Source organism: Orbicella franksi, chromosome 11, assembly GCF_964199315.1.
Source record: "Orbicella franksi chromosome 11, jaOrbFran1.1, whole genome shotgun sequence".
Taxonomy (NCBI): domain Eukaryota; kingdom Metazoa; phylum Cnidaria; class Anthozoa; order Scleractinia; family Merulinidae; genus Orbicella; species Orbicella franksi.
The window spans coordinates 11,360,187-11,376,900 of record NC_138155.1 but is presented as its reverse complement, the minus strand read 5'-3'; the positions used below and the strand labels follow the sequence as shown (position 1 = coordinate 11,376,900).

Sequence of the window (16,714 nt, the reverse complement as noted above, 5' to 3'; positions counted from 1 at the left end):
ACTCACTGGTTGTTTACTTCCGATCATTTCCACTGTTATTAAAACCAAGAAAAATTTTAAAGAATATATATATATTTCGTTCTTTACCAAATTCACTCTAGTGGACGATCTAGGCTGATTTACAGCAGTTCAATTGTTTGATCGTGTCCTTGGCTGCTTGTCGTACCGCGCCGATCCTCCAGTAGTAAAGAATCGGGTTTAGAGATGAATTGAGGTAGGTAAGGCTTGCAGTAATTTCGAGAGCAATTTCCAGTTTGCCTGCAGACATTCGACCATATGACATAAGCATAACCAAAACGAGAAACGGAGTGTAGCAAGTAACTTGTGCCAACTGAACCCATATCGCACAGGAAACTGACTTCCTGTATCGTGCTATATTCAGAGGAACTTCTCTTCCGTTATTTTGTCCTTGTGGGACTGCGTGCACTTGAAGTTGATGTTGTCGAAGCTTGCGAAAAATCTTTGCATAGGAGAGGACAGAGACTGTTAGAGAAAAGGTTGTAAGAGCAAAGGCTACAGTATAAGCTATATTAGCATACCAAACGAATATTGATCCACATGATATACCAATCAGCCAAAAGCAAATAATAACTGTGCGAACTCGTGATAATGTTACATGTCTGTATCTCAGTCCAGATAACACCGCTAGGAGTCTGTCCACGCTTATTGCGCTGGATGCGAAGACCGATACTGGACACAAAACAAAGCTTGAGGCGATATATAGGGTATCTATGAAGAAAATAAATTTTAAGTTTATTCCAGTTGTTACAGACAGCAAAAGAGAAACGGCAAAAAGTGGCTGTGAAATAACTCCAACACAGAGATCGGTGACCGCCAGACATCGAAACAAACGTTTTGTCGGTGGATGGAGGGAAGTCTCTTTATGAAGAGCAACCAGGATTAGAGCATTGCCCAGTGATGCAGTGATGGACAAAAACATGTTGAAGGCTGAAAGAACTACGCCTATTTGCAATGGTAACATGAATGGTTTGCTCATATCCCTTGTGAAGTTTCCGTCTACAGTAAAGTTTTCCATTGCTTGTGCGTTTTGTTTCGACGTTGTACTGATTGGAAGTCTTTTGTGTGGAAGTCTTTTGGAAGTCGGAGCGGATGTACAGTAGAACCCCGGTAACTCAAGCTCTGAAGGGAAACGAAAAACAGTTCGAGTTAGCGGGGCTTCGAGTTAACGGGGTCGATTGAATATCCAACTTGCCATGTTAATAATTGATAATTTAGGGATTTTTCAGCACTTCAGTATACTGTGACAGCTAAAGGCAACGCATCCAGTATGACTCACAACATCGGGAAATGACTGTCAAATATGTGAACGGTCGGTTGCACTAATTAAAATCAAATTGCTGTAGTGATTATAGTTTTGAACGTTGTTACCGATTACACCTCAAGAAAAGCTAATGGGATGACATCCCTGATGAGGTACACGAACCAGAACTCGAGATATTTATCAAGGGAGACGAAATTTAGTTCGAGTTAGCGGGGAATTCGAGTTATCCAAGTTCGAGTTAACCGAGTTAAAATGACTGAAAAGTGAGGTCAAATCCAAGGAAAATGGAAGTTGGTTCGAGTTAGCGGGGGAGCTCGAGTTATCCGAGTTCGAGTTACCTGGTTTCTATTGTATAACAGCTCTTATGCTAGCAGCTTGTTTTTCTTAAAGTAAAAACTGACAAATCCACTGTATTGTATTTATTTAGATCGATCGTCTTAATTAAAAAATTCTGACATAAACCTGTCGTAATTGCCAGGACTTTGTCTTAGTGACAATAAAACTTTGAATAGTTCACGGTTCGTTAAATTATTCAGATCCCATCTTAACAATACGGTCACCTATACCTGTGAACGATAGAAAAATTGGTTTACCTTTTTCACTGCTGCAGTTATATGGAAACGAAGTTGCCTAAAACATACTTTTCTTCTACAGCAAGATCTAAGGAATAAGTCCATATGCATGTTATACATGTATGGCGATTGTGCTCTGCCACAACACGGGAAGTTATAAGCCATGGGTTGAGTCATCAACGATTAGCCATCCGGGCTGTTGCCGAAAGTGTTCCGTGTTTCTTTTATATATATAGATAGATAGATAGATAGATAGATAGATAGATAGATAGATAGATAGATAGATTTTTTTTTTTTCCAAGCCTGAAGTTTCAAGCAATCGCGGTGTGCAATTGCAATTGTCTCGATTATGAAATTCGTCTCGCTAACTACATGTATACACATTATAAGTTTCTACTCATGTCCATCGGTGAAATTCTTAGGTAAATACGCTGACTGACGTTAAGTCGGAATATGGCAGATCGATTTCTCAAGATACTCGTCAACAACAACCTGAGGCAGAAGTCATTTCTTTCCTTTTTTAACACAAGTTATGTATATTAGCTAGATCTGTATTCAGACTAATCAAGACAGCAAAATTGTGTTTTGTGTGCTTAAATATTGTCCCATGTCTTTCAATATTGACTAAAGAAAATAAAACTGCAGCACTGAAGCCAATATACATTTCGCATATTATAATAAAGGGAGACCAAAGATTAAAGTTTATTTTATTCTTTGCATATCCACAACATAGTTAATGCTTTAAAATGGAAACAAGATCGAATATCAGCGACAGTTTGGAATAAATTGTGAAGCCTAACAGAGAGCAGTTATACGAGAGTAACTTTGCTCTTTGCTACAATTCAAAGAGTAACATAACTATATATTTTTTAATGTCTCATATGATTGTTAAACTTTTTTTCAAATGATGAATATCGACCTAAAACCCAGAGAAAGCAATTTTTCAAGAGGAAATTGTAAACAATAATATATAGATGATTTTGTCCCTGTGGTCATTTTGTCACAATTCAGGGAACTTTTTCGGAAGCAGTGCGAAGATGGAGGGTGTTTCGAACCGGTTGTTTGTAAACAAAAGCTCAGTCGCAACGTACGTAGTCTATATTTTAGTATGCCCTCCTGAAGAAACAGTGAGCAACAGGACCTCTTTAACTGTACTCATCACAGTCAAACTGAGTGATCGAAGCCGTACGTTAACGTACGGTACTTTACTGACTAATCTACAGACCAACCAAGCTCGGTTAATACTGGAGATATGTTTATCATATGGCTAAACAAGAAAACTTCGGTTCGCTGAAAGTCGCTTAATGTAGCTGGTTCGTAATCGCTGCAATTTTGCTTGCGAAGTGCTGTTGTTGTTGATTTTGGTTTGTTTTGTTGTTTATGTTTATTATTATTATTATTATTATTATTATTATTATTTTGCGGCGAAGTGCCGCTCACTTTTTTTATGCAGGCACTAGTAATTTGATGATTTAAAGTAAATTATTCGATGCTTTTAAAATTCTCAGACATTCAAAACGGTACGTCCCAAACTTTCAGCAATCACACGAGCGATCGTGCTGGGAGCAGGAAAATTAGCATATGACTGGCATGCAGGCTTTTAACATGTTTATGCTGCTGTTAGAAGGAGTTTTTATCGTTATCTTCAGTGTTTCTTTTGTTCAAAAATGAATAAGAGCGCATAACTTAGCTATGTTAAGTTTTATTCTCCCGACAAAAAAAAAAGGGTCTTTTGAACTGTAACAAGTGAAACTCTCACCATGATAAACATCGGCCTGTTATTCACAGGTTTGGTTCCAAAACGCAAGTTTCCTCCGGCCATTTTGGTTTTGTTTGGATCACTTATTACTCACTCAATAGGGAGTGACTAATTAACAATTAGATTATGAGCTCGAGATTTTTATGAGGTGATAGTTGATGAGGCCGAAGACCGAATCAACTATCGCGAATAATCTAATTGTTTCAGTAGAATTCCAACTGAAATTAACGCAAATAACGGTTTCCAATTGTTTTTCAACGCTTTATTGAACTTTACGCTTAAACAAAATCGCACGCATTCATTGTCCTTGGTAAATTTACAGTTGTTTACGCGCGCGCACCCGTTTTTTCAATAATTTCAAGTTTTTAGAGTCAAGAATCCGTTAATGTCCTTCTTTTAGTCTTCTCAGGAATTTAATTATCCATTTACATCTAAACTTTCTTCCAAAACTTCAGAAAAACGATAAAAACGTCGCATTTCGTGGACGACCGACAGCCACTGCACTCTAATGGCTGATAGCATACGAGTAGCTCAGCCAATCAGATTGCAGCATTTGCATTAGTATACTAGTAGAATTCTACCAATGCTCATTAGGGACGTACCAACCAATATCACTGAGTGTACATATTCCCGACTTATGTTCTAGTTATGTTCCTAACTTAGATTATGTTATGTTCTGGTAAGAGAAAAGACAACTTTGAAACCAGTTATATATGACGCTATTACTGTGATCATTTCCGTAAGTGTTCATTGCCTCTTACTTAAGTTTAATAAAGGTCCGCAATGCGTACTTGTAGGCTTATCGCTAGTGCTATTCCGTATATTGGGTTGACGTATTCTAGTCTTAATTATACGATCGAGTAGGTAACTTCTAGAAAGAAAAAGGTATAATATAAAATGAGTTTGGCAATACTTTCGAATGACTTGTCGTTCGCGCTAGGAACGTTGTTGAGCCTGCTGTTTTAACTACCCAGCGCTTCCTTTACATACCGATTTGATTAGTAAAGGAATTTGGAGTCAACGTACAGCAATGAGGCGCACTAAACAACTAATTGAATCGAATCCTACGATAAAGCAGACACATTTACTAAAATTTGTTAGAGAATAAGTCGAAAAAGAACAAGATTAAGTATTAATTTTCCAATAATTTGTCATTCCAGGCACATACTGAATAAATTAAATATAAATGAAGCAACACACATAGAAATCAATCAGTCAATAAATCACAAAAGGATAAATATCGATAGTAAGTCAATCAGTTATTTAAGCAATAGACCACAAGTTTTTATGGTTAATAGGCTGATAAACCACGCGGGTTGTTGGAAGAACACTCCAAGAATTCGTAAATCACGAGCCGCAGATTTGTGATTTACGAATTCTTCGAGTGTTCTTTCAACATCCCACGTGGCTTATCATGCCTCTAAACCATAGAAACTTGCGGTCTACTGCTTTTATACCACGCGAAATTTCCATGAGTTTACTGGCACAATAAACCATAGCTGATTGACCGATCAGAGCGCGTGCATTCATTTAATTATTATGTAATAAATATTATTTCGTGCAGAAAAATGAGTGGTCAGCTGACACTGTCATATTTAGCTTCATTTACTGGCAACAAAAGCTACAGCAACAGAACCTTAAGCTAGAATTCCAAAACTGTATTGTAATTATTACCAAAATCCACAAGTGACACAGAGATGTGACTCCATATTTGCATAAAAAAAGTATTTATAGTAGTTCAAATCACGACTTCAATTCAATGTAACACAGCGTCTCGGCTTCGTTAATCGGGTATTACTGCACCAATAATTACTCCTCGTTTATTTCCCCAGTTTGCAGTTTGTATTCTTAACTTCTGCAAATATAAAGAGTGATAGCGCAGTTTCTAATGCTGCTCGGCATTGATTCCTGACGAAATGTCAAAAGTTAGTGGGTTTGAATGCTACGCGTGAGTTCGTTTGAGGCTTCGTCACATTATTATATCGAAACTTATGCTCGATACTTCATCTACCAGCACGCGGTACGAAACCAAAAATACTCTCAACCGAGAACACGATTTTCTGGTTCTTACTATTCACAATTTCCTCCATGGCTTCAAGACCGTACCGATAAAATATTCGTTATGAAGTAATTCAGCAGAGAAGGGATCGAATGTGGCGAGTCGTATCGACCCTTTAACCCTGGCGTGATTCGACTTCCGGTGAGACGGATCGACTTAGCACAAAAGTGACGAGTCGAGTGGACCATTGCGAATCGTGTCGACTCGTCGACATTTAATACCACTTGTTCCACTCTCTTCTTAAGAGCGACAAAGCTTCATGTTGTTACTGTCTATGCCACTCGACTTCCGGTAGTTTACCCCCTTTCAAGCTTAAAGAACGGTGAGGGTTAATTGATAACGCACGAATCGACTTCCTGTGAGTCAATTCTTCAACTACATTAAATAAAATCCCCCAAAATTGAGTGAATTGGGCATGGATGTCCATTTAGAAACTGAAAGCAGCCCTTGTTTTTCGAGGTTGTTTAAACGCTTAATCAGCATATAAGTCCTAACTGATTATCTAATATTTCTCACCCCATCTCGATTTACAAATCGTATTTTCCATTGCGGTTAATTTATACTGAGATGCGTCGAGGAGTAAAGCATGTAAAATTTTCATAAGGAATTTGATGATGCATAATGATTCACTGAACGTTTCATAATTTGGCTTGCAGTGCATAGTAGGTCTTTACGATTCGCCTCCGATATCTGGTATAAATTAATTATTCCACTTCAAACTCAGATCGTTTTTTGTTTTTTTGTTTTTTTTTTATTTGCTTTGTTATACATAATCAAAATATTGTTGTTTTCCTCGGAGCTTCCTTTTTTGATGTTTATTTCCGGTCCGTTTTACTCCGTAAAAAAGCCCCTACTATCGCGACCCAAAATATACTTCCGTTGCGATATGCATCCTCCCTCATCCTTTATATATGTAAGCTCCCGTCGTTCGTATTTTTATCATAAGTTTGCTGTTCAGCCGTGGGAACATGAACACCTTACTTTCAAGCGCAGCAGTGTTATTCAGAAACACCAAGCGATCCTTGTTGTATGGATCCATGGCAGTTTTGACAATAGGCTTAGAAGAGCTGATCGAAAGCGTTGTGTTCAACTGCCCGTGTGAAGGACACCTCCCTTATGGATTGGCATTTCTCTGGGCTCCGGCTTTGCTGTTGTTTCTCGCCGGGATCCTGGTGGACAGAGACTTGTGGAAACTGGGAAGAATCAAGAAGAAAAACATAACACAATCACCAGGCCGTCGGTATCTGAAAGCATTCTTAGCTACACCGTATATTTTCGTAAACGCAGGTATTGCCCCGTTGGCTTGGCTAGTGATATCATTTCTACAACAGCAGTATTACACGTGCGCTTATTTCGGTCCTCCTCTCGACAGCGAGGACACAGTGGGTAATACAACTGATAAATGCCATGTTACACTGGGCTTCCGCTCAAGGGAGCTCGAAGAAAGTTACAAATCGCGTAGTCAAATAACAGGCTGGTCTCTGATGCTGATGGCAATGTGCATTCTCTTCACCTCTGTCTGCATTCGTCGATGCCTTCGAAAAAGAAAGGAACTTAAGAATGGCTGACTGGTAGGATCGAGAAACGCCGGTCAACGTCCCATTTGACAAATCGCTCATATTTTGCCCAAAGATACTCTTAGGTGACCTAATTCTAAAAATCATATTTAAAGGTTCCAGCGAATTTTTATTTTTCACAAATTCGCGAAAATTTGAAAGCGCGGTCAAAGTGCGGTTTTTCGTGTAATAAAATGACCGAAATAAGGTGCGAGGACGAAGCGCTGCTTAAGTCTTAAAATAAACTCAATTGACTTCAAACTTCACACAAATGTGGAACAACCCCTCTAATTTATTCCTCGCTTTAAACTAATCTCAGATATGTTGATATAGGGGTTTTCCGAACCATTTTAAAATCACCTAAGAAGCGTGTGAAAAATAACGGCAAAATATAGGTCATGTTTAACAGCATAAATATACATCTGGTACCTCACTTTCCGATTATTTTACTTTACAGCCTTAAAATATCATTATTAAAGATATACCATGCCAAGTTTCATGCTCGAACTCGCAGTATTTCCCTTTGCGAAAAACGAAAATCTACGTCAATGTGTTGGGCGCAAACAGCACAATCATGATTATGCACGAACCAGAGACAAATCAATTTCAATGGCGAAAGTAAAAGGTTATCATTAATTAGAATCCCGTCAATTCACTGCTATCAGTAGAAACATAATGTCCACTGCATAAAAACTGTTTTTAGACGTTTTCGAACCATTGCGCGTTAACTTTGTTTAATTTCCCGTCCGCCGTCATGTCTAGTTTGTCATCGCGTGTATTTCCTTAATGTCAACAACACGTGAATGGTTGTCATAACAAACGCAAGAGATTTCCAGGAACCTTAATGTTTTCGATTCACCAAAACGCTTTAAGTTCGTTAAGACACAACAATGGGTCGACTTGGAATGCTGTTTAGCATCAAGGACATTAAAGGACTGTAAATTAATCGAGTTGAAATATCTTGAAGCAAATCAAATTCGCGCCCTTATTCTAATTTGGTAAACAGCCGATCTCCTTTCAAGTTCAAGAAGTCGAGAGGTTAATCCGGCAATGTATTACCGGTACAGCAACAAAATCAAACCGAGGTCATCAAAAGTGTAAGTTTAAATTAAAAGTGTAGTGGCAAGTTTCAAATAAATTTCGCCTATATAAATTGGAAACAAGAAGTGAAACGGTCTGACCCGAAACAAATAACCAAAATATTAATATGACTAATTTAATCCGAAAATGTTGCAGAAAACATACCTAAAAGCCGTCGATTCCTCTCAATACCACTCCGCATTGCCCTAAAGAGTCCAAGCTTTCTGCTGTAAGAATCAGGGGCCTCATGAATCTGTATTTATTATATCGGCAACCATGCTGCGTGGCTGATATTCGAGACTCAGTAAAAGTTGTCACACAACCGTACGAGCAGCCCAGTCACGCTTTCACTGCTCTTGCGCTAATGTTCAACATTTCGCAATTTACATAAACCGACTACAAGTTTAAAGTAGTGACAGTAGATTAAAATGCGCTTTTTAAAGCTGTCCTATCCAGGAACAATTATTTCTTGTTCTTGAATGGCTCTTAGTTGTAGCTACAGTCGGGGAGGGGGGAGGGGGAGAGGGTATTCCCGGAAATTTCGGATATCTGTATGCCGTGGAAGATTAAGTGGTCTCCAGCTCATAACGCCAACACTGAAACACTAGATGATTCTGGAATTATCACAGGGATCACTAAGCTAAATAATTTTGAGTGTAGCTCCGCTGAGTCAATTACCTGTTGGCGCGCATATTGCAGTGACCGTGGACAGGTAGAAAAACAGTTAAACCGGAAAAGCCTGTTGCACATTGTAATTTAGCGTTGTCCAACACGCAGTCGGTCTGGTTGTAATGTTAATCGTATTTGAGAGAATCTCAAGTTTTCTTTCGACACATACTGGGGTGACATACTACTAGATGGGCGTGGCCGGGAGCCACGGGTCAAGTCAGTCAACTCGCCATGCTTAACCGAGACGAGTGACTGCGACCTTAACATCAAAGCCATTATCAACGGGTGTGACCGGGGAAGCGTGTGCTGAGGTTTCCATGGATAGTAACCATGTACGGTAGGGGTGCATTAATGTCTTCGAGGCCGCGGCATTCGTGTCTTTTATAGGCTGTCTACTTTAGAGAGGCACTTATCGCTGGAGAAATGTACTCAGTCCCTGGAGAGATATTCCCTTATGGACTTTGTAGAGAAGGGGAGGGAGTAGAGGAGGTAGACACTTTAGAGGAAAAACTAACGGCTGAATCGTCTCAACCTCGTTCCCAGGGTCTCTCATCTCACCGCCCCCTGGAGCGAGCTCAGCATCAGTTCATTAGAATAACACAGAGGCCTATTAGGATAAAGCGTAGGGACAATCTGCAGTCCTTCCACTAGTGGTTCACTATCACTCTTCTCGGTTAAGCGTGGCAAATTGACTGACTTGACCCGTGGCTCCCGGCCACGCCCATCTAGTTGTATGTCACCCCAGTATGTGTCGAAAGAAAACTTGAGATTCTCTCAAATACGATTAACATTACAACCAGACCGACTGCGTGTTGGACAACGCTAAATTACAATGTGCAACAGGCTTTTCCGGTTTAACTGTTTTTCTACCTGTCCACGGTCACTGCAATATGCGCGCCAACAGGTAATTGACTCAGCGGAGCTACACTCAAAATTATTTAGCTTAGTGATCCCTGTGATAATTCCAGAATCATCTAGTGTTTCAGTGTTGGCGTTATGAGCTGGAGACCACTTAATCTTCCACGGCATACAGATATCCGAAATTTCCGGGAATACCCTCTCCCCCTCCCCCCTCCCCGACTGTAGCTACAACTAAGAGCCATTCAAGAACAAGAAATAATTGTTCCTGGATAGGACAGCTTTAAAAAGCGCATTTTAATCTACTGTCACTACTTTAAACTTGTAGTCGGTTTATGTAAATTGCGAAATGTTGAACATTAGCGCAAGAGCAGTGAAAGCGTGACTGGGCTGCTCGTACGGTTGTGTGACAACTTTTACTGAGTCTCGAATATCAGCCACGCAGCATGGTTGCCGATATAATAAATACAGATTCATGAGGCCCCTGATTCTTACAGCAGAAAGCTTGGACTCTTTAGGGCAATGCGGAGTGGTATTGAGAGGAATCGACGGCTTTTAGGTATGTTTTCTGCAACATTTTCGGATTAAATTAGTCATATTAATATTTTGGTTATTTGTTTCGGGTCAGACCGTTTCACTTCTTGTTTCCAATTTATATAGGCGAAATTTATTTGAAACTTGCCACTACACTTTTAATTTAAACTTACACTTTTGATGACCTCGGTTTGATTTTGTTGCTGTACCGGTAATACATTGCCGGATTAACCTCTCGACTTCTTGAACTTGAAAGGAGATCGGCTGTTTACCAAATTAGAATAAGGGCGCGAATTTGATTTGCTTCAAGATATTTCAACTCGATTAATTTACAGTCCTTTAATGTCCTTGATGCTAAACAGCATTCCAAGTCGACCCATTGTTGTGTCTTAACGAACTTAAAGAGTTTTGGTGAATCGAAAACATTAAGGTTCCTGGAAATCTCTTGCGTTTGTTATGACAACCATTCACGTGTTGTTGACATTAAGGAAATACACGCGATGACAAACTAGACATGACGGCGGACGGGAAATTAAACAAAGTTAACGCGCAATGGTTCGAAAACGTCTAAAAACAGTTTTTATGCAGTGGACATTATGTTTCTACTGATAGCAGTGAATTGACGGGATTCTAATTAATGATAACCTTTTACTTTCGCCATTGAAATTGATTTGTCTCTGGTTCGTGCATAATCATGATTGTGCTGTTTGCGCCCAACACATTGACGTAGATTTTCGTTTTTCGCAAAGGGAAATACTGCGAGTTCGAGCATGAAACTTGGCATGGTATATCTTTAATAATGATATTTTAAGGCTGTAAAGTAAAATAATCGGAAAGTGAGGTACCAGATGTATATTTATGCTGTTAAACATGACCTATATTTTGCCGTTATTTTTCACACGCTTCTTAGGTGATTTTAAAATGGTTCGGAAAACCCCTATATCAACATATCTGAGATTAGTTTAAAGCGAGGAATAAATTAGAGGGGTTGTTCCACATTTGTGTGAAGTTTGAAGTCAATTGAGTTTATTTTAAGACTTAAGCAGCGCTTCGTCCTCGCACCTTATTTCGGTCATTTTATTACACGAAAAACCGCACTTTGACCGCGCTTTCAAATTTTCGCGAATTTGTGAAAAATAAAAATTCGCTGGAACCTTTAAATATGATTTTTAGAATTAGGTCACCTAAGAGTATCTTTGGGCAAAATATGAGCGATTTGTCAAATGGGACGTTGACCGGGGTTTCTCGATCCTAACAGTCAGCCATTCTTAAAATGCCGAGTTTGGAATACTACCGATATATAGAGGCCGAGGCGGCATTAAAAGAGTTTCACACTATGGCGAAAGAGTGTGCAAAGCAAAACGCCAAAGAGAACGTAGAGAAGTCATTTCAGAACGCTAAGATCAAAAGGTTTGATGCTCGCATTCAAACGGTGGCAAATGATGTCGTCAAAAAATACGGGAAGTACTTTGTCATACCATCACCTGAGAGTCCTGCAGTCAGAGCAACAGAGGCTATCCGACCGGACAGCCTATCACTTCAACTTCCACACTGCGGGTTTGAAGTAACCGATGGTCCACCAATTGCAAAGCTAAAGAGCTATGGAGTTGTAAGTCCCAGTCGATCGGTACAAGATGTTCATTTTGGGGAGACAAATCCAGCTCCATCTAATTGCAGTTACGGGAGGCAAGCAGTTTCGAAAGTTACACTTCATCGACAAAACGCCGTGATTGAAACTATCTGAAAGTTGAAATCACTTGAGGCGTAGCTTAGGAAATAACAGAATGCACTATAGTTTCTTCTAATCCTATATTATATAATATTATATAAATGACTCCACAGAACAAACGATGGAAGATATTTCTCTTCAATATTTTACCATGATTGCACAAAGCAATACTTTCATTGCATTTTTGTTTCCCATAAATACTCACCAAATGCTGAAATTTTACACTTCATTGATCAGGCTTGTGTAAATAAATTAGGGATATAAATAAACGATTACAGACGACGAAGTGTTGCGTGACGTTTAGTGATTAGTACTGAATGGAGACTACACCTCACTACAGAATTTTTTTTACCAATATTAGCTCATTTTCGTTTTTCGTTTTCCTTTCCTATATGAATTAATAAAAAACTAAGATGGCGCCAAAATTAGGTGCAATTAATACACTCTTGCAGAGAAATACCAAGGAAAACCAAGATTCAAAATTCAAAGCAAAGAATATCTTCTCGAGCTCCTCGAACTATTTTTTTTTTCTTTCCATCACTATCCATATCAGAGCTAGCCACTTGGAACCTTGGGTTTGGAAGATGAAATCTCGAGAGAGAATCTGACACGTCCTAAATCGAAGAATATTAAGACAAGCGTCTGCAAGTGTAAGAACTGACTTGACATGTTAGCGAGTTTGGTTTTATTTCTGCAAAATTCTCTAATACAAAAATTAGCACTCAATAAGGAGGGGGTGAATAAGGGTGTGCAAATCCGCCGATCCATGCCTTTTTTTCGCCAAATCCGTTGATCTCCAATACTTTTGTTCTATTTCCAAAATCACAACCACATCCGGAAACAGAAGTGTAAAAGTTCAAAGGTAAACTGGTAAATGTGAATGACATTGTTAATTTCGCTCGAATAATAAAGAAGACGACGTGCATGCTTGATGACTATAACACAATTCAATTCCAATAACAGTCTCGCACCTGAGTTTAAATCAGCTTCGTTCGGAAAAAGAAATAATTTGGATGAACACATTACCATACCGACAAAGGCTGAAGAAAGATCGATCTATGATCTAAATTTCGTTCAGGACCCAAGATCCGAATCGAGCATCAAGACAGGCAAAATCCGGAATCCGCGCCAAAATGCACAGCTGATCCAAGATCCACTGTGTATTCAAAAGCCGCGAATCCGCGCAAAAATCCAAACTCTGTGCGCTTTTTAAGGTCAAATCCGTCGATCCGAAACCTATTCACCCCCCTCAGTGAGGGAGTGAGCCCTCAAAATAAGAGAGAGCTTAGTACTAATTATCATATGTTCTTCAATGAAGTGCATTTGAATGTAGTTCTGTTTCTCTTTAATTTGAACTTAGTTACCGCTGATAGGGAAATGACGGCCTTGTTGGTATTTACAGTAAAATCCCCCTGACAAGAACCTGTACTTTTCAACGTTTAAGTTGACTAATAATTTTCTGTAATTCGTTAACTTTCGCGCAGTACGTCGGGTCACGCACAAGTAGAACAGAGATCTACATAGAAACAGTGGCTGTGAAACAGGATAAGAATTTTTAATTATTTAGTTAATTATTATATTAATTTAATTGTGAGATCCTGAGTAAATTTACCAGTACTATTTGAACTATTTATTATGTTTGTTTGAAAAAGAAAAGTCAACACCTTAATATCAACCATTGTTAGTTCGATGTATGCTACTCATTTTGAATAAAACTGCTGTTTTGCAATACAATAATCATGTAGAAATAAGTATATCTCAGTTCTGTTTATTTTATTTTTATTGCCTTTTTAATTGTCCTTCGCGACAAAGCAACAAAACCAATACGTAAGTAATCTCAACAATATTCACTTTTCAGTAACTCGCTTTCTAACTTTTTTCAAAATTATTTTTGGTCGTCGCGGTGTATATGTAACATTTTCTATTTGATTTAGATTGCAGGTGAATATGTCTGTAGTATGTATAGTTTAAGAACCGTTTGCACCTGCAGCATAGCTGTTAGGGTTTCGAATGAAAATGTTGCCATGTGGATTACCCACGTTTTCCACATGATTTCCCTCGTTTTCTCCACAAGGATCATGCGTAGGCCAGTTATTTCCCTTGTAACCGTCATAATAATAGTACATGCTCTCCGTCGTCTTAAACATCGGTCCATACTTCTTCGGAGCAAAGCTGGAAGGAGCCTGTTTATTCCTGCATGTATCAGTAACCCTTCTGACGATTTGACAGTTTACGTCTCCGCTCTTCCACTCCACTAAACTTCCGTTTCCTGGATCACACCTCAGCCAGTTGTTTATGTTGCTTTTGATAAGGACCTGACTGCCAAGGTGTTTCCACAACGAGAAGTTTATGGCGTTGTAGTCTGTTTCGTTTAATGGGGGAGTTGTCGAGATTGGAACATCCACTTTAGGATTTACTGGCCAGTTTGGTCTCGGTGTGACTGCGTTTGAGCCATCTCTAAAGTGGACGTAATTTGTGAAAGTATAGCCCCACACTAGAGTTCAGCCACCTCCATCAGTTTCCATGTCACAGTATGCCTTGAACGCGTTGGTCTGGGAGCCACCATCAGGGTCAATCCAGTAAACACCCGAGGGAGTACGGGGTGCTTGGTTGAGGAGGGTCTGACACGAAGGAGCTGCCGACAATTGGGAGGCACCTGCAAAAAGAGCAGTTTTACTCGTTGTTAATCGTTTTATTTGCTTCCAACGAGTTAAGGTCAAAAATATTTATTTACAGCAGAGTCTATATTATTTTGTAATTTTTCAAATTCCTTTAAGGGAAATTCAGAAACTGGACAGGAAAAAAGATAGCTGCTAATTGATTGAAATTAAGAGAAAACTCAATACCATTTTCATGATTTGACAGTCAGAGCTGCAATGTTAAAGGGGCAATATCATGAACATCACTTCGAAAGTCCAAACTTAAAAGAGAAAAAAAGAAAGGTCGGGAAGGTACGATAAAAGTTCAATAATGGGTAACCGATACACAAGATTTCGATGTTAAAGTCTGGTAGACGTTATGGTTAGTAGCCAGCCACATTTTTATCTCCCCTCAACAATAAATTCACTAAATATATCCATCTCGGTCATTAAACGATGGTACTCAGTCATAATCTAGCCACTACTTTGGCTAAAACAGTTGAAAAATTATCGCGATGGTGTTCTTTAGATAAAAAAATCAGTATTAAAACATGACTGAAGGTAGTAAAAGAAGTGTGTTGTCAAGGTCATGTAGATATTTGTGAAATGAAGATAAGTCATTTATTACGCTTACCTGGTGATGGAGATACCTTTGTATTGCCAACCTACCATGAGTAGAAAATGAATTGCGAATAAATAGACATATAATTTAATTGATCAGAGCTTTTAAATATCCTTTTTAGTGTTATTATCATTGATAACAAAATGGAAATTCAACTTAAAGAGTGTGATTATCTTGCACTAACTGAATGGCATGTTAGACAGACCTTGTTCTGCAATAAGAATATATTCTGGAATATTGCAGAAAGCTGTTACCTCAGTACGCAACTAAAATGGTAATTCCGCTTGCGGAATGATCTAAGCTGTAGTTTATTGAGTGTTTTCTTCTTGTTGTTGTCTGCTACTAAAAATTAAAAACAAACCAGCTTAGCTTCGCAGTGGGTTTTCATAGTGTGATGGAGGAAGGGTCGTGTTTAGCAGAATAGAACTTTGAAGTCTGTTAGTTAGTCATTGCAAACGTCAATCCGAAGGTTGTTGAATAATGGGAAATGTCTAACAATAAAATGACATTATAATTTTAGTTTTTCATCATAATGCTTGTTGTTGTTGTTTTTGTTTGTTTGTTTTTTTAATTTTGGAATGTAATATATCATCACCTCGGCATAAATTGAGGAGCCGAAGGCAAAAAGTTTCTACCGCCATTTTTACGCCAGTTTAATACGTTATGGCCCTATTCTCCCAGAGGAGAGCTAGGAATTACTAGTAGTAGTTATTACGTCAGAGAGCAGATCTACTCCTCGACATCGCACAAATAAAAGAATTGATATGCCTTAATTAAAGTCACAAAATTTAGAAGACTGTACTTTAGTTTGGTTTTCAATAACACATTAATGGCAAACCTTTTCCAAATAAAAGGATCCCCGTTGCTGTGAAAGCCTCTTTGCGTACTGAGGTGTTTGTTCTTGTCTGAAAAGGGAACAAGCCCTCTGACTTTGTACAAAATTTGCACTGCTACAGCCAGCTTGCCTCGCACACATTATGGAACAGAACATAAGCGAATCTGCTGCTCCTTCCCATATAGGATATCCATCAGGTTGGAAGACGTTTTCTTCAATTTTAAAGAAAACGTGATGCTCTTCTGCCATAATTGTTGCTATTACGAACAAAATGATAACGACAGTGGCTGGCAACATCTGCGAAAAAGATTTAAAAAAAAAAAAGATTGCTAAGTCATAAAACATACGAATTAAAACGAAACAAATTACGTGATCTTCATCTGGGGAAGAACTCACTGTAATTAAAGGACAAAGCCCAAAGTCTTAAAAGCTTTAAGAAGATTACCTACCTCTTTTTTTATGTGAAGAAAGCAATACGGTTTTTAGGTGTTTTTCTCCAATATTACTATCATGAAACTTT

General features: G+C 38.7%; 2 protein-coding genes and 1 pseudogene across 2 annotated transcripts; 2 read left to right on the top strand and 1 right to left on the bottom strand.

Annotated features, from left to right (window-relative positions):
* The first annotated feature begins 5,138 nt into the window (after positions 1–5,138).
* Positions 5,139–7,240, top strand: LOC145503325 (calcium homeostasis modulator protein 5-like). The gene has a single exon (XM_081482802.1). The coding sequence runs from the start codon at positions 6,641–6,643 to the stop codon at positions 7,238–7,240; it is 600 nt and encodes a 199-aa protein (XP_081338928.1). The 5' UTR covers positions 5,139–6,640.
* Positions 7,241–11,642: 4,402 nt separating this feature from the next.
* LOC145502906 (uncharacterized) lies at positions 11,643–12,183 on the top strand. The gene has a single exon (XM_081482306.1). It carries the CDS (start codon positions 11,643–11,645, stop codon positions 12,111–12,113), a length of 471 nt encoding a protein of 156 aa, XP_081338432.1. The 3' UTR covers positions 12,114–12,183.
* A 1,596-nt stretch (positions 12,184–13,779) lies between these two features.
* LOC145503324 (uncharacterized) lies at positions 13,780–16,483 on the bottom strand (annotated as a pseudogene).
* Positions 16,484–16,714: the final 231 nt, after the last annotated feature.

Bases quoted from the DNA above. Each gene is read 5' to 3' on its own strand.
- LOC145503325 (XM_081482802.1), top strand. From the start codon at position 6,641: ATGAACACCTTACTTTCAAGCGCAGCAGTGTTATTCAGAAACACCAAG.
- LOC145502906 (XM_081482306.1), top strand. From the start codon at position 11,643: ATGCCGAGTTTGGAATACTACCGATATATAGAGGCCGAGGCGGCATTA.